The 18167-nt window shown below is 48.9% G+C and overlaps 1 protein-coding gene across 1 annotated transcript in view; it reads right to left on the minus strand.

Annotated features, from left to right (window-relative positions):
• MARCHF6 (membrane associated ring-CH-type finger 6) overlaps positions 1–18167 on the minus strand; it is a 1058737-nt gene that overhangs the window by 223757 nt on the left and 816813 nt on the right. The window contains exon 21 of the mRNA XM_069219690.1: positions 1284–1465. Within this exon, the coding sequence (XP_069075791.1) occupies positions 1284–1465 (182 nt within the window). The remainder of the gene's footprint in view (positions 1–1283; positions 1466–18167) is intronic.

Below are 18167 nucleotides of genomic sequence, written 5' to 3' on the forward strand. Positions count from 1 at the left end.
CTGGAACCGGAGCACGCCTGTTCTCCATACGCACCTATGTTGTTTGGGCCCTCCTTTGACCTCTGCACCTGACCGACCTTGTGTTGCTGTGGCTTTGGGATTGCCTTGAACCCTCAACGGTGGGCTGCCTATGCGGAGACTGAACTTGTAAGTGCTTTACTTACCTGAAAAACTAACCAATACTTACCTCCCACAGGAACTGTTGATTTTTGCAGTGTCCACTTTTAAAATAGGTATTTGCCATTTTAACCAAAACTGTGTATACTACTGCTTTAAATCAAAGTTCTATACTTACCTGTGTGAAGTACCTTACAATTTATGTACTTCCCTAAAATTTGAATCTTGTGGTTCTAAAATAAATTAAGAAAATAATATGTTTCTATATTAAAACCTATTGGCCTGGAGTTAAGTCTTTGAGTGTGTGTTTTCATTTATTGCAGGTGTGTGTACAACAAATGCTTAACACTACCCTCTGATAAGCCTACTGCTCGACCACACTACCACAAAATAGAGCATTAGTATTATTTAATTTAGCCACTTTCAATGTCTAAGGGGAACACTTGGACTATGTGCGCACCATCTCTCACTTTGAGATAGTATATACAGAGCCAACATCGTACACCAAACTTCCCAGATTTCAGAGTAGCCATTATGGAACTGAGGAGTTCGTGTTTGACAAACTCCCAGACCATATACTCTTTATGGCTATCCTGCACTTACAATGTCTAAGGTTTGGCTTAGACATTGTAGGGGCAACTATGTCCTCACCTATGGTATAGTGCACCCTGCATTAGGGCTGTAAGGCCTGCTAGAGGGGTGACTTACCTACGCCACAGACAGTGGGTTGAGGCCATGGCACTCTGATGGGAGTGCCATATCGACTTAGTCATTTTCTCCCCACCAGCACACACAAGCCGTGAGGCAATGTGCATGTGCTGAGTAAGGGGTCCCCAGGGTGGCATAATACATGTTGCAGCCCTTAGAGACCTTCCTGGCCACAGGGCCCTTGGTACCACGGGTACCATTTACAAGGGACTTATCTGTGTGCCAGGGCTGTGCCAATTGTGGGAACAAAGGTACAGTTTAGGGAAAGAACACTGGTGCTGGAGACTGGTTAGCAGGGTCCTAGCACACTTTCAATCATAACTAGCATCAACAAAAGGCAAAATGTTAGGGGGTAACCATGCCAAGGGAGGCATTTCCCTACAACAGGTGAGAATTAAGATGACATTTCACAGATGAGAATCTTGAAAGTATTAGGTTCATTTGAACCAATGACTTACCATGAGAGACCATTCTCTGACCTTCAAGTAAATTACTCTCCGACCCTGAGGCATCCATGCCAAGAGTACAGTCACTGCCCGAATGGCCAACCAGCAAACATACAGCCCACAAGCTGCAGTGTATAGTTCATGGATTTTAGCAGTTCCGGTCCAAAACGACATTAACCAGCGTCCTGCAAACACTGTGAATAAAAAGAGAAATAAGCTAAACTATTTTGGCTCTCGTTACGAATAATAAATGATTCAATACAAATTAATCATAGTTTCTTTATTGCTCATTATTGCACTTAAAATGTTAATCACGCTAGACAAACTCCGTTTAGGAACAGCTCACAGGATAAACTTAACTGAACGCACTAGGATAGACGTGAGAAATTAATGGTATAGATTCCATTCCGAGATCTCAGGTAGGATTCGCGTCTCCTATGATCCCTCATTTATAGTTACACCATCATGAATCCATCAGCATACGAAATAAAGCAATGCACAGTTATTCTTTCAGAGGTGGATTTCTCATCATTAGCTTTTTTTTTAAATGCGGCTAACGGCTGAAGTAAATCACTTTTTCAAATAACATTGTACAGGGCATCCAGCACAAGAATGTGAAACTACACTCATACTTTCTTTTAACTGAAGCCCAATTTCTGGAACTTCACTTAGGTCATTTTATGTCTGGGATTTGGTGGAACCACAATCAAACAGACCTTTTCCTTGCAGTAGACACAGAGACGGGCCTTGCATCTGCTCTTTACAGTCACAGCTTTTGACAGATGCGCGATCAGTGGAAACACTTGCTGCAGACCCTTAAGGCATCCCCAGGGAATCAGTCAGAGGTAAACTGAAGACACTTCGCGTTCTGGGTCATGATGATGAGATCCACCTCAAGAAGATCAACTCTGTACTTCAGGGTACAGCTCACTTTAATGAGAGACGACTTGAGGTATCTGCCCGCGTATCACAGGAGCCTGCTAGGTAAGCCATTACGGGAAATGTCCCCATCACTGTGCAGCAAGCAAGTCACCTATCATAACAGGGACCAAGGTCCCACACTGCCCTGTCTGTTGCTATAACGGACGGTATTAGTGTTGACTGACACAATCCTCAGGTTGCTCCCGGAGATGGAGGAAAAACGGCTTCATCGAAATGTGGGTAGACCGCAGCTCTGAAGAATCCCACGAAGAGTTGATTGTACACCTTAGCCCTTGGTATGATCAATGTAAAAGCCTGTAGCTATTTTAAGATCTAGCAAACTGAGCCTCTACTTCTCTTTCAAGGTGTGAGGGAGAGCAAAGAAAACCTGGAGAGCAATGGATTTCCTAAAGTGGAAGGCAGTCACGACTTCTGGCAAGAATGTTACCAAAGTTCTCAGCACCAACTTGTGCAGGGAAAAAATGATGTAGTACGGTTGCACTCCAAGTGCTTGAAGTTCACTCATGCAACAAGCCGACGTAAGCAGAATGAGAAAGACGGTCTTTGAGGTCATGAGACAAAGCAAGCAGTTATGCATCAGCTTGTACACCAAGTTACGTTCCTTAAGTGGTAGTCTGAGAGTAAACATGTCAAACCTTTAGGCAAAGGCTGAGGTGAGTGCTTGACAGGCTGGATTAGTTGTTGGTACTGAAAACCGCTACCACAGCCATGGAGAGGGCAAAAGTGCTGTGGCCGCTAATAGGTAGGAGCAGAGAGCACAAGGGAGTGTGCTGTGACTTCTCCATCCCTGAAGCTCTCCAGGGCTGAATCTGCTTTATCTTCGAAAAGTCAGGAGCCATCAAATGGCATCTCCATAAGACTATCTTCGACATCTCCCAGAAAGTCAGTGGATCACATCCAGACATGCCTATGAATGGCACACAGGTGCAAACAGCTCTTTTGTGGGAGTAAGTGGTATCCAACCCACAGCAGATGGTGAAGTTGGACACATCATGACCATCTACCAAATAATTAAGAACTTGAGCCCTTCCGGAAGGTGATGCACTGTTTCAGAATCAAAAGGGTAGTAAGATAATAGCGACTCACATAAAAGAGTGCGCAGCCTTAGTTGAGGCTGGGGCGGCACTGTGTTGCATGGGCCAGCACTATGGGTTGGCCATCGTCATCCAGAGTTGATGGCTCCAGGAGATCGTGTTACAGCATGCGTACCAGTGTGGGTTTGCCGTAGGTTCCTTTTAGCACCTAAATTGGGCTCCTATATTTTAGATCTTAGGCCCATAGTTTGTGCCTTCAAGATCCAAACACATTTTATTCCCCTTTATTCATTTTATTACATTTTAGCGCAGCTCACCTTTAGCTTGTTTTATAGTTTATCAGTTGCTTTTCTTAGAAAACATGCTTGTTCGTGCTTTACAATTATATGTCGATTGCACGCATTTCACTCTGTTCCCTGTTCAAGGCTGTCATATTTATACACAATTTACTTAGTATTGCCGCTCCAAGACTTACAGAGTCACGCCTCAAACCCAGACATAATATCACGTCAGGCCTGTTTTGAGAACACAACACATTTTGTTATATAAACACCACATAGGCCTCGGAAGGGTAGGTGGGATATCCCAGCCAGTCATGTATGCTGTCTGCCACTTCGTGGATAGCAGCTTTGCTGATCTTGTCCTGGTCTTTTCAGCCAACCGGGAGGACTGCCAGCAGAACAACAGGCAGACCCCTTGCCTTTTCCCAGGTATGGGGTTGAGGCTTCTCCCTTAGTCTAGTACAGGTAGAAAGGCTAACACTGCTATGCTCATGTTAGATGCTAAAGTGTTTATATGTTTTACTCTAATGGTCACAGCCATCACTTTGTTATGTTTCATTTTCCTCATAATCACAGCTCATGCCTTTTATCATACAATGCAGTTGCTTCAATAAATGTATTGAAATCTATTCCCGCGTTTCAGTGTCTGCCTTTGCATATCTGATACTTGAGCAAATGAGAGTAAGGGGTAAGATCTGCTCCACCACAACTTCCCTGAGGAGTCCAAGTGTCATGTTTTTAGGCTGCCACAAATCACCTTTACTTTCTAGGTGTGGGTGAGGTGCTGCTAGCTAGCTGAGAAGGTCAGACCAACAGCTTACGGTTGGTGTGGGACTGACTCAGTCACCCAGACGAGGTGGTGTGGCTGCCTGAGACCAAGCAATGTTACCCCCATAGTAAGAATCCTACGACAGGTTGTGGGTCCAGAGTTGGAAACTGGTACCAAGGCCAATCAGGAGAACTAAGCGAATCCACATGGCACAGCTGGAACATAGAGCAAGTCTTTCAGTGAAAGAGATTTGGGAGGCCTTTCGATTTCTTAGGGGACCCAGGTACAAAAGAAGGCACTTTTAACATGCCAGAAAGCTGCAACATGGCTGCATGGAATTCCTTGTTTTGCTGTGGAGTCACTGATAGCCTTGAAATTTCTGGATTCTGTGGAACAAGGGTCAGAATTGACTTTGACATAGAGAATTCTCTGGATTTTGTCTGAGAAGCACAATGACATCTCTGGAGCCTTCTATGGCGATCAAGAGTTGCGTGGCGGGCCAAGTCCTGCTTGGACTTCTTATTCTTCTCCTTGGGAATACCTGAGGATTTAGATTTTGAAGACAATCTGTTATAGGAGTGACCTCAGGATCAGGACCTGCCTTTAGACCGTGGCAGATCTCAGGCTGGTGTCTTGTATTTGTATTTGAGGGATTTCTAAAGCGCATTCTGGCCAAAGGCATCAAAGCGATTGCAGTGCTTCAGCGTGAAGAGCTTTGCTTCTCAGTCTTTAATGGCCTAGGGGGTCAAAGCACAATCAATGTAGGCCTTGGAGTCATGATCCAGACTCTACGCATTACAGGAAAACCACAAGTGAGTAAGTCAGTCGTTTGTCACTTAGGTGGTCATTACGTTTTTGGAGGGATGCTTTGCCGCCAACCGTGCCAGCGGTCACCCTGCCAAATAATGACACAATAATGCTGGCGGTGTGTGTGGATGCTTCTCCACCCTTACCGCCACGCCTATAATGAAGCAGTTATAAGCGTGACGGTATATGGAGAAGCGGCAGAGCAGCATCCGGGGAGCCAGTTCCCTCCCGGAGCAGCTCGACGGAAAAGGTAAGTGCTGTCCGAGAGGGAAGGGGGGAAAGAGTGTGTGTGCGCTTGTGAGTGCATGGGGGTGTGTGTGAGTCTATGTGTGGGGGGGGATGTGTGTCTGAGGGCATGTATGCATGTGTGCATGCAAGTGAATGGGTGCATGTGGATGTGGGAGGGTTGGGGTTTGGGAGGATTGTATGTAGGGGTGGGAGGTTGGGGACAGTGAGGGTCAGGTTGGGGGGGGGGGGAACCTACATGGGGTTTTGGGGTGGTGGGTTCGGTTTTTGAGGATCGTGGGTAGAGGGTGAAGGCTGTTCTAGGGGCCAGGGGGGTGGGTAGGTGTAGGGGGAGGGACCTGGCATGCCACATACAGGTGAGAAGAATGATTTTTCCTGTCACCTGTATGCTTTCTGCCAGGGATTTCCTGGCGGGGTAACTCACGTGGGAATCCCTGATGGAAATGGGCTCATAATCCCACCGCCTGCCCGGCTAACACCGCTGAGTCGACTATGCCCACAGTCGAACGGCAGTCAAATCTGGCCTGGCGGTGGGTGAGAGTGAACCGAATATGGCGGTCTGGACCGCCATACCGTTGGCAGTAATGACCACCACCACCGTTGTGGCGGTCCAGACCGCCATGTTCATAATGACCACCTTAGTGTAGGAAGCTGGCCTGGTAGGTACCTATAGTACTTACACCTTCTTATACCAGGTCCAGGTATCCCCCCTTAGTGAAGTGTAGGCAGTGTCTGGAAGCCAGGATCTCTAGAGGTAGCTGTGGATGAGCAGCTAAGGCTTATCTAGGAGACATGCAACGCTCATGCAATACCACTACAGTCACACAATACTTACACAAAAGAAAGAAAACACTTGTTTGTACAAAAATAAAGGTACTTTATTTTTGGAACACAGTTTCAGAAAATACTAGAGAGGCAACCCTCACTAATAAACAGTAAGAGGAATAAAAGGGTTAGAAAACAGTGTAAAATAGCAATGAGCAATAGTAGCCCTAGGGGGAGCCCAAACCATATACTAGGAAAGTGGAATGCGAAGTACTAGGCCCCCACCTAGGTAAGTAAACTGTTGTAGGAAGTTGGCTCTGTATATACTATCTCAAAGTGAGAGATAGCGTGCACAGAATCCAAGGGTTCCCCTTAGAGGTAAGATAGTGGCAAAATTAGTTAATTCTAATGCTCTATTTTGTGTGGTGTGGTCGAGCAGTAGGCTTATCAGAGGTTAGTGTTAAGCATTTGTTGTACACACACACGCACAGGCAATAAATGAGGAACACAAACTCAAAAACGTAACTCCAGGCCATTAGCTTTTACTTAGAAAAATATATTTTCTTAATTTATTTTCAGAACCACAAGTTCAAGATTTGAAGTAAATACATAAAATGCAAGGTACTCCACACAGGTAAGTTAGGAACTTTGAATTAAGAGCAGTAACATACACAGTTTTAGAGAAAATAGCAATAAGCTATTTTAAAAGTGGACACTGTGCAAAAATCAACAGTTCCTGGGGGAGGTAAGTAATGGTTAGTTTTTCAGGTAAGTAAGGCACTTACAAGTTCAAGTTCCTGGGCATAGGCAGCCCACCGTTGGAGGTTTAGGGCAACCCCAAAGTTACCGCACCAGCAGCTCAGGGCCGGTCAGGTGCAGAGGTCAGAGGTGCCCAAAACACACTGGTGCCTATGGAGAACAGGGGTGCTCCGGTTCCATTCTGCCAGCAGATAAGTACCCGCATCCTCAGGGGCAGACCAGGGGGGTTTTGTAGAGCACTGGGGGGGACACAAGTAGGCACACAAAACACACCCTCAGCGGCACAGGGGCGGCCAGGTGCAGTGTGCAAAGCAGGCATCGGGTTTTGTATAGGAAACAATGGGGGGGACCCTGGGGCTCACTCTACCTGTGCAGGCAGGGCACAGGGGGGCTTCTCGGGCCAGCCACCAACTGGGTTAGGCAGAAGGTCACCTGGGGGCCACTCCTGAACTGAGGTTTGGTTCCTTCTGGTCCTGGGGGCTGCGGTGCAGTGCTTGGTCCAGGTGTCGGGTTCCTTGTTACAGGCAGTCACGGTCAGGGGGAGCCTCTGGATTCTCTCTGCATGCGTCGCTGTGGGGGTCCAGGGGGGTTGTCTCGGGCTACTCATGGGGTCGCAGTCGCCTGGGAGTCATCCCTGTGGTGTTGGTTCTCTGGATCTCGAGCCTGGGGCGTCGGGTGCAGAAGGTGAAGTCTCACGCTTCCGGCGGGAAGAGTGAGGTCTTTGGAAGTTGCAGAAAAGTTGCAATATTGTTGCGGTTTGTTGAGCAGAGCCACTGCTCACAGAAGTTTATTGGTCCTTAGGTTCAGGGAGTCCTGAGGCTTCAGAGGTCGCTGGTCCCTGATGGATGCGTCTCTGTTGCAGTTTTCTTCGAGTCAGGAGACAAACCGGTCCTACTGGGCAACCAGGAGGAGGAAGGATACACCATCACCTGCACCACTGGAGGTCGCTAACATCCGACTGCTGGGTTCACCAGATTGTCCGAAGGGACTACTTTCCTTCCCTTCGTGCCTATCCCTCCTCCCATACCACCTACTTGCGGCAGGCTAACAGAGGACCACATCCCCCAGTCTGCCAGGAAGTAGTGGCTGTCTTGGCCAAAGGAGCCATAGAGAGTGTGCTAGCAACAGAAGTAGGATGTGGTTGCTATTCCTGCTGCTTTCTAGTTCCCAAGAAGGACATGGGACTTCTTCCTATCCTAGACCTGTGTCGCAAAGGCTCTCATTATCCTAATGAGACTACTGGATTTTGAGTGGCAGAATCGCCTGCGGTTTGGGAGAGTGAGTCTGACCCACTACAGGTGACATCTGTCAATCCAATCCGGGTTTTACTCCAGCTAACTAGCAATGCCGTATCTCTACCCAAAAGCAGGGATGATTGGGCAGCCGACCGCATGACATATCTAGTTTCTCAAGGAAGCCGTGGTCACTCAGGTCACATCGGTTTCTCTCAGTTACCTTAGTCTCACATACACAATGACAAACAGAGGCAGTATTTATTTCAATAATGCTTTAATAAGCGACTGCATCTTAGATAGCAAAGCGTGGACTACAATAACCAGGACGATACAGCATGACAAGATTAAAATTGTGACAAGGCGAGTAAAACATAAAAATAATGCTACCATATTGTCACTAGAGTCAATAGACTAATTCCTACCTAGGCTATAATAAAGCACAGCGTGTTAAGCTCTAATTCTGCCCTTTAGGTTCCCCTGGGAAGACATCATCCCTCATACCTGAGCAAAGGCCTGAAGCCTGTAAAAACAGCTGTAGCGAGGCATTCAGCAATCAGCATACATTCACGGTTCTCTGGCTGGAATCTCCCTCTAACGTGTATGAGGAAGGGACTTTTTTTTATAATAAAACAGCTGATGTTCTGAGAAAATGTCCCTACATAAGTATTTGTGTTTTCTATGAATGTCAGAGACTAAACTCAAACCACGTTCACCGGCAACCTATCTTACCGCAGCACAGAGTGAGCAAGAATGTCTTGATAGAGAACAGAGTGCTGGCCTAGCGGAAAACAGATAGAAATAAATAAAATAAGACCGTAAAAGTGGCTATTGCAACAATAATAAAGCAAAGTCGTATAAAATATATCTAGGCGGCAGGCCTACTATGTTAAATAACATGCATGGCGCTATAACTAAAATGGCTACACAACACCTGTGCCCTCTCAATTTCTTACTGAAGAAGGAGGAATTCAGAATGCTCACACTCGCTCAAGTAGTTTCTGCTCTGGACCCGGGAGACAAGATCGTAGAATAAGACTTGCAGGACACATACTTACACATCACCGATCTGCCTGCCCACAGATGTTATCTGTGGTTTTGGTAGGCCACAAGCACTTTCAGTTCACAGTGGTCCCCTTTGGCCTCACCAGCAACCCTGAGGTGTTCATGAAGGTGATGGCAGTGTTTGCAGCTCATCTGAGGAGATCAGATAGGACAGTTTTTCTTTGCCTCTGCGACTGGCTGTTGAAGGCGGGCTTGACTCAGGCAGTTGTCTCCTACCTCCAGAGTAAGGCCAGCCACATGCACTCGCACTAGTTCTCTATCAACGTGCTGAAGTCACATCGGACTCCTTTCATTGGGGCTATACAGGTGTAGGAAAATGGCTCCCTGTTGCAGTTAACCCCCACTTTTTGCCTGATATTGATGCGGACTTGACTGAGAAGTGTGCTGGGACCCTGCTAACCAGGCCACAGCATTAGTGGTCTTTCACTAAAAATGTATCATTGTTTCCACAATTGGCACACCCCTGACACACAGATAAGTCCCTTGTAAAAGGTACCAGTGGTACCAAGGGTCTTGTGACCAGGGAAGGTCCTTAAGTGCTGTAGCATGTCTTGTGCCACCCTAAGGGACCCCTCATCTAACACATGCACACTGCTATTGCAGATTGTGTGTGTTGGTGGGGAGAAAAAAGCAAAGTCGACATGGTATCCCCCTCAGGATGCCATGCACACAAAATACTGCCTGTGGCATAGGTAATTCACCACTCTAGCAGGCCTTAAAGCACTAAGGCAGGATGCACTATACCACAGTTGAGAGCATAGCTGCTTGAGCAATATGCCCCTACAGTGTCTAAGTCCATTCTTAGACATTGTAAGTACAGTGTGGCCATATTAAGTATGTGGTCTGTGAGTTTGTCAAAATGAACTCCACAGCTCCATCATAGCTACACTGAACACTGCGAAGTTTGGTATCAAACCTCTCAGAATAATAAACCCAAACTGATAACAGTGTTGGATATATGAAAAAATGCACACAGAGGGCATCTTAGCGATGTCCCCTGTATTTTACCCAATCCTTCATCGCAGGACTGACTGGTCTGTGCCAGTCTGCCACTGAGAGACGAGTTTCTGACCCCCTGGGGAGAAAGCCTTTGTGCTCTGTGGAACCAGAAACAAAGCCTGCACTGGGTGGAGGTGCTTCACACCTCCCCCCTGCAGCAACTATAACACATAGGAGTGAGCCTCAAAGGCTCAGGCTTCGTGTTACAATGCCCCAGGGCACTCCAGCTAGTGGAGATGCCCATCCCCCGGACCCAGCCCCCACGTTTGGCAGCAAGTCCGGGGAGATGAGAAAAACAAGGAGGAGTCACCCCCTGAGCCAGGTTCACCACTAAGGTGACCAGTGCTGAAGTGACCCACTCCTTGGAAAATCCTCCATCTTGTTTTGGAGGATTTAACCCAATAGGGATAGGGATGTGCTCCCGTCCCCAAAGGGAGGAACCCAAGAAGGGTGTATCCACCCTCAAGGACAGTAGCCATTGGCTACTGCACTGTGACCCTAACACACCCCTAAATTCAGTACTTAGGGGTGACCCAGAACCCAGGGTTTTAGATTCCTGACGACCTAACAAGAAGAAGGACTGCTGACCCGAAAACCCCATAGAGAAGGAGGAGATGACAACTGCTTTGGCCCCAGCCCTACCGGCCTGTCTCCAGATTCAAAGAACCTGTAACATCGACGCATCCTGCGGGCCCACAACCTCGGCCGACTCAGAGGACTGCCCTGCAAACCCCAAAGGACCAAGAAACTCACGTGGACAGTGGCTCTGTCCAAAGCAAGAAGAAGAAACCATCTTTAAAGGGACTCTCACCTCACTCCTGAAGTGTGAGTCCCCACCACTCTGCACCCAATGCCTCGGGAAACCAACACCGGAGAGAGGACCCCCAGGCAACTCCGACGACGTGTCCACTCTGAGCCGACCTTCCTGCACCCCCACAACGACGCCTGCAGAGAGAATCCAGAGGACCCCGCTGACCCCAACTGCCCGGTAACAAAGAACCTGACGCTTGGAAGAAGCACTGCACCCACAGCCTCTTGAGGAACCAACTACCGGTGCAGTAGTGACCAGCACGCAGCCCTCACCTTTGCCCAGTTGGTGGCTAGCCCGAGAAGCCCCCCTGCCTGCATCGTCAGAGTGACCCCCTGGTCCCTCCATTGATTTCAATACAAAACCCGATGCCTTGTTTGCACACTGCATCCGGCCGCCCCACTGCCGCTGAGGGTGTATTTTTTGTACTTTTTGTGTAATTAAGGCACTTACAAGTTCAGTCTCCAGGGCATAGGCAGCCCACCGTTGGGGGTTCAAGTTAACCCCAAACACCCAACACCAGCAACACAGGGCCGGTCAGGTGCAGAGGTCAAAGAGGGGCCCAAATAACATTGGCGTCTATGGAGATTATGGGTACTCCGGTTCCAGTCTGCTAGCAAGTAAGCACCTGTGTCCTTGGGGAGCAGACCAGGGGGGTTTTGTAGAGCACGGCGGGGGAGCCCTCAAACAGCATTCACATTCAAATTAAATTTTCCACATTCAGACTAACCCTTAGTGTCTTCCCTACCACTCCATCGGACAGAGATCGGACAGGGAATCAAAGAGGCTGGATAGCTTAGGCAGGAAGATGTTTTCTTCACCAACCTGACACTGCAATTGATGAATACTGCGTGCCTTTTCAACTAATACTCCTGTAGGAAGCTAGACTCTGTATGTACTATCTCAAAGTGAGAGATAGTGTGCACAAAGTCCGGATATTCCCCAGGAGGCTTGACTGAGGCAAAAATAGATAATAATAATGCTCTGTTTGTGGTACTGTGGTCGAGCAGTAGGCTTATCAGAGGGTAGTGTTAAGCATTTGTTGCACACACACAGGCAATAAATGAGGAACACACACTCAAAGACTTAACTCCAGGCCAATAGAAAATATATATTTTCTTAATTTATTTTAGAACCACAAGATTCAAGATTTGAGGTAAATACATAAAATGCAAGGTACTCCACACAGGTAAGTAAGGAACTTTGAATTAGAGCAGTAACATACACAGTTTTAGTTAAAATGGCAATAAGCTATTTTAAAAGTGGACACAGTGAAAAATCAACAGTTCCTGGGGACGTAAGTGTTGGTTAGTTTTTCAGGTAAGTAAGGCACTTACAAGTTCAGTTTCCTGGGCATAGGCAGCCCACCGTTGGGGGTTCAAGGCAACCCCAAAGTCACCGCACCAGCAACACAGGGCCGGTCAGGTGCAGAGGTCAAAGATGGGCCCAAATAACATGGGTGCCTATGAAGAACAGGGGTGCTCTGGTTCCAGTCTGCCAACAGGTAAGTACCTGTGTGTTCTGAGGGTAGAACTGGGGGGGACACAAGTAGGCACACAAAACACACCCTCAGCGGCACAGGGGCGGCCGGGTGCAGTGTGCTTAGCAGGCATTGGGTTTTCAATAGAAGTCAATGGAGGGACCTAGGGCTCACTCTAGTGGTGCAGACAGGCCACAGTGGGGATTCTCGGGCCAGCCACCGACTGGGCTAGGCAGAAAGTCGCCTGATGGTCACTCCTGCACTGGAGTTCGGTTCCTTTTGATCCTGGGGGCTGGGGGTGCAGCGCTTGGTCCAGGCGTCGGGTTCTTTGTTCCAGGCAGTCACGGTCATGGGGAGCCTCTGGATCCTCCCTGCATGCGTCGCTGTAGGGTGCAGGGGGGCCAACTCAGGTTACACACAGAGTTGCAGTCGCCTGGGAGTCCTCTCTGCGGTATTAGTTCTCTGGCGCTCAAGCCGGGGACGTCGTGTGCAGAGGGTGAAGTCTCACACTTCCGGCGGGAGAAGTGAGTTCTTTAAAAGTTGCTAGAAAGTTGCAAAGTTGTTGCTGTTTTTGAACAGTGCTGCTGTTCTCGGGAGTTTCTTGGTCCTTCAGTTCAGGGCAGTCCTCTGAGGCTTCAGAGGTCGCTGGTCCCTGTCAGATGCATCGCTGTGCAGCTTCTTTGAGACAGGCTGGTAGGCTGGGGCCAAGTCAGTTGTCGTCTCCGTCGTCTCTGCAGGGCTTTCAGTTCAGCAGTCCTCCTCCTTTGTGTAGGTTGCAGGAATCTGATTTAGGGGTGTGTTTAGGTCAGGAGGGCAGTAGCCAATGAATACTGTCCTGCAGGGTGGCTACACCCTCTTTGTGCCTCCTCCCTGAGGGGAGGGGGGCACATCCCTAATCCTATTGGGGGAATCCTCCAATCTCCAGATGGAGGATTTCTAAAGTCAGGGGTCACCTCAGCTCAGGGCATCTTAGGGACTGTCCTGACTGGTGGGTGACTCCTCCTTGTTTTTCTCATTATCTCCTCCAGCCTTGTAGCCAAAAGTGGGGGCAGTGGCTGGAGGGGCGGGCATTTCCACTAGCTGGGATGCCCTGTGGCGCTGTAACAAAGGGGGGGGGGGGTGAGAAGCATCTCCACCCAGTACAGGCTTTGTTCCTGGCCACAGAGTGACAAAGGCACTGTCCTCATGTGGCCAGAAACTCATCTGGTTGTGGCAGGCTGGCAAAAACTGGCCAGCCTAGCACTAGGAGTCAGACTGGTTTTCAGGGGGCATCTCTAAGATGCCCTCTGGGGGCATTTTACAATAAATTCCACACTGGCATCAGTGTGCATTTATTATGCTGAGAAGTTTGATACCACATTTCCCAGATTACAGTGAAGCAATTATGAAACTGTGGAGTTCGTATTTGACAAACTCCCAGACCATATACTCTTTATGCTACCCTGCACTTACAATGTCTATGGTTTGGCTTAGACACTGTAGGGGCATTGTGTTCATGCACATATGCCCTCACCTGGGGTATAGTGCACCCTGCCTTAGGGCTGTAAGGCCTGCTAGAGGGGTGACCTACCTATGCTACAGGCAGTGTGAGGTGGGCATGGCACCCTGAGGGGAGTGCCATGTCTACTTAGTCTTTTGCTCCCCACCAGCACACACAAGCTGTGAGGCAGTGTGCATGTGCTGAGTGAGGGGTCCCCAGGGTGGCATAAAACATGCTGCAGCCCTTAGAGACCTTCCCTGGCATCAGAGCTCCTGGTACCAGGGGTACCATTTACAAGGGACATATCTAGTTGCCAGGGCTGTGCCAATTGTGGGAACAAAGGTACAGTTTAGGGAAAGAACACTGGTGCTGGGGCCTGGTTAGCAGGGTCCCAGCACACTTTCAATCATAACTGGCATCAACAAAAGGCAAAAAGTCAGGGGGTAACCATGCCAAGGAGGCTTTTCCTTACAAGTACCCTTCGAGAGATGGTACTTTTTTGCATCGCCTTCCCTTTCTTCGCACCCACATACCCAACGAAGAGTTGATCGCCCACCCGGAAAATATTTAGTATGACTGAGATAGAACGACAACACTCTTTTTGGATACAGACAGTAGAATCTCTCCTCCGCATGAGAAGGATGTGGAGGTGCGTAAAAAGTAGGCAAGGTGATAGACTGGCCTACATGAAAAGTTGTAATGTCTTTGGGAAGAAAGGAAGCCTTAGTGCGTAACACTACTTTGTTAGGGTGCACAGACTAGTATCGGGGCTTAAAAGAAACAGCCTGAAGCTCACTCACTCTGTGGACGGAATTGACGGCAACAAGAAAAACAGCTTTGAAAGTTAGGTGCAGCAAAAGACAATTGTGCATCGGCTCAAAGGGAGTACACATTAAGAAGGTAAGCACAAACCTGACCTGGCTGGGTGCGCTGGTGGGCCCCAACAGGGCGGTACCCATTGTGTGCCGCCTGGTTGGTGGCGAGTAGCTCGTTGACGTTCCTAAAGATCCCGGATATGGCGGAGACCGGCTGCTTCTGCTCTGGGACTGGGGCTGGGAGGTCGCAGGACGCTGCAACGCAAGACAGCCAAAAGCTTGATGCCGTGCTGGCCGCGGTGGAACGAATTAGTGATTCGCTGGAGCGGGCTCGCACATCCCTGGAAACCAAAATAGACAAGGTGGCCAGCGACCTTGTCCTGCTGCACGCAGATCACCGTAACTTGGCGGACAAGACGAGTACGATTGAGGCGCGGGTGGACGAGCTGGCTCCGGCGACGTCTCGCCTAGAAACCAAAATGGGAGCCGCATTGAGCCGCATAGGAGAATTGAAGTGTTGTGTTGAAGATGCGGAAGGCTGCACCGAAGAAACAACATACGGGTGTTTGGACTGCCAGAGGGCGCGGAGGGCCACGATGCTGTGGCCTACTCTGAAAACTGGCTCCGGAGGCTAATACAGGAGGGAACGCTTGCTCCATTATGTGGACAGAGATATCATTCTCAAGACTATGAGATCCTCCCCACCACCCGAGTTGATGATGCGCAGATAATGCTGTTCCCGGACTACACATTGGCGGTGCAAAGAGACCGTGCCTCCTACCTACCCTTGAAGCGCAGGCTCAGGACACTGCGCCTTGAGTACTCTCTCTTATTCCCAGCCAAATTCCGCATCATAGCCGAGAACAAATCTCACTTCTTTGCCACGCCTGAAGTTGCGAGGGAATGGCTGGAATCAACAGGCTGTATCAAGGGCCGTAAGGCGGAGGGGAACCCGCCTGCATCGAGGAGCAGGCGCAGCCGAGCGAGGCGCGGCTGCAGAGGAGGCGGTGTGACCACTGAGAACGCGAAGCACGCTCCTGATCTGGAACAAATTATACAGGAGTGGCGCAAAGCGCTGCAGTCGGCAGCGGCTATTAATGACTCTCCAACGGCATCGGAAGCGGAAACCGAACTTTCACAACCTCCCAGTGACCGACCTACACCGGATCGGCTCTCTGAGTTGAGTTTCCCGGCATGCCTGGGTGTGACCTCCGGCACTGCAGACGATCTGTTCTAGTCTCTGCTGGCACCTACCTGGGTGGCCCGGAGACGTTGGACCTCTTCCCTCGGCATGAGCTGCGGGCCTTGTCTATGGAGACGCTATATCATTATGTATATGTATATGTTGGCCTGCTGATTCATGGGGTAATTGGTGGGTGGGCTGCGAAGCCTTCACTGGTACCCCAGTTATTTATGGACATTGCTTACCACTGGCCCCTCACTCCGTTATCCACACAAACAGGGGTGCATAGCTTAGTACACGCTCATTCTCGTGTTACACGGCCTATCCCACTCTCCTACCAGTGGAGAACTAACATGTATAATTATTTGGTTGACCGTATAAGTTGTTTAGTTTGGGCGGAAACCGGTTTTTCATCTGCTCTGATGGTATTGGGATTGTTATTGTTGATTTGGAGTCTCTACACAAAATGCCTATCTGGGTGCTGGGGTCCCGCCATTGTATGCACAAACTTGCGCACATGGGCCGAACAGATAGCGCTCAGCCACACCAATCAGACGCTGCTATGAACTCACACATAGCTTTTACGTGGAACGTACATGGCATACACACGCCTAAGCGTAGGTATTCCATATACTCATATCTTAAAAGGCACTCAGTGCACATCGCCTTTTTGCAGGAAACCCACTTGGCGCTCCGGGGGATGCCCCGCTTGCAGCGGCGTTGGAGATGTCACGCCGCGTGGTGCGGCGCGAGCCGAACATTCAGCTCAGGCCGCACAGCGCGTCTACAGGACGCGGCGCGCCCCTAGCTTTTCATGCACCTTACGAGGCCCCAGATTTGGCATGGGGCCTCGCTCTGCTTTTGTACTCCGCGTTTCTTGTGCCTCCTGACCCCTCTTCCCTGTTCTTTTTCCTTCTTTTTTGTTTTCTTCTTTTCTTGGGTCTTTTGGTTGTACCTTCCTTTATGTCTTTTCTCCCTTCCCATGTTACCTTTTTCTTCCCAGCATTCCTTGTTCCCTATTCTCTATGGTTCCTACTCTATTCTGTTCTATGTACTTTTCCCCATCTAAGATGGTGCCCTTTTACTTCCTGTTGGTCATTTCCTGTTTTTTGGTATTTAAGGGATGTGTTTTCTTCCTTTCCTTGCGCTGCAACACTTTCTGTTCTGATAGTGTCTTCGCTCCTGATTCTTTGCCTTTCGGTTCTGGATTTCGTCAATTCTGTGTTACCTGAATTTTGTTTCTGTTGATTCCTGTTCTTTTGTTCTTGTTTCAGGAATCTTTCTGTTTGGAGGTTTTCTCCCCTTTTTAGGGTTTTTTTCCCTCTGGCGCTAAATCTGAAGGGCACGGTCTGTTCTTGGCGTTTCCATTGCCTACAGCACCGTGGCTACCAGAAAGAGTCGCCCCTTTCTGGGCCAAAGCCGAACACTCAAGACCCACGCCACTCGATCTGCGGATTCCAGGCGTAAGCAGCACGTGAGTTGTGACAGATTGCAGCGCCCAACCATCCCGACGTCCTCTAACACCATGGATGACACAGTGGCGGCTGCTGCAGATCCTGATCAATCTCTTCTGACAACAATTCAGCAACAAGCTCAGGAACAACTATGCAATGAGAATGCTGCGTTACGACAGGCTTTGGCTTTCCGCAGTGGCGATGTTCCGACTATCTCCGCTTTTACTCCTCGTTTCTCCGGTGAACCAACCAAACTACGTGAGTTTCTTGATGCATTAACGGTGTATTTCGCCTTCCGACCTACCCAATTCTCCCATGACAGGACAAAGGTGGGTTATCTTATCAGTGCTTTATCCGGTCCTGCCTTGGCCTGGGCAACCCCGATGGTATCATCCAACGATCCGGTATTGTCGGACTATTCCGCTTTCGTGAATTGCTTCAAACAAATGTTTAGTCGTCCAGGATTGGAGGCCTCTGCGGAAGAAGCCTTATGTGACATCCAACAAGGCTCACAAGATGTCCTTCAATATATTACACGTTTTCGTCAGCTAGCGGCAGAGACCACCTGGGTGGAACGTACTCTGGTGATTTTGTTTCGTAGAGGACTTAAAGAAGAAATAAAAGATGAATTAGTACATTCCACCAGAGTTGAAGATCTTCGTGGCCTGATGGATCAAACACTTTCCATCGAGTACCGTCTTCAAGAACGAAGATTGGAGAAGAGAAGGAGTAGAGGGTCTTCCCAGCCAAGCACTTCACAGGTTTATCTGCATCGTT

The sequence above is a fragment of the Pleurodeles waltl genome, chromosome 2_2 (assembly GCF_031143425.1).
Source record: "Pleurodeles waltl isolate 20211129_DDA chromosome 2_2, aPleWal1.hap1.20221129, whole genome shotgun sequence".
In the NCBI taxonomy this organism is placed as follows: domain Eukaryota; kingdom Metazoa; phylum Chordata; class Amphibia; order Caudata; family Salamandridae; genus Pleurodeles; species Pleurodeles waltl.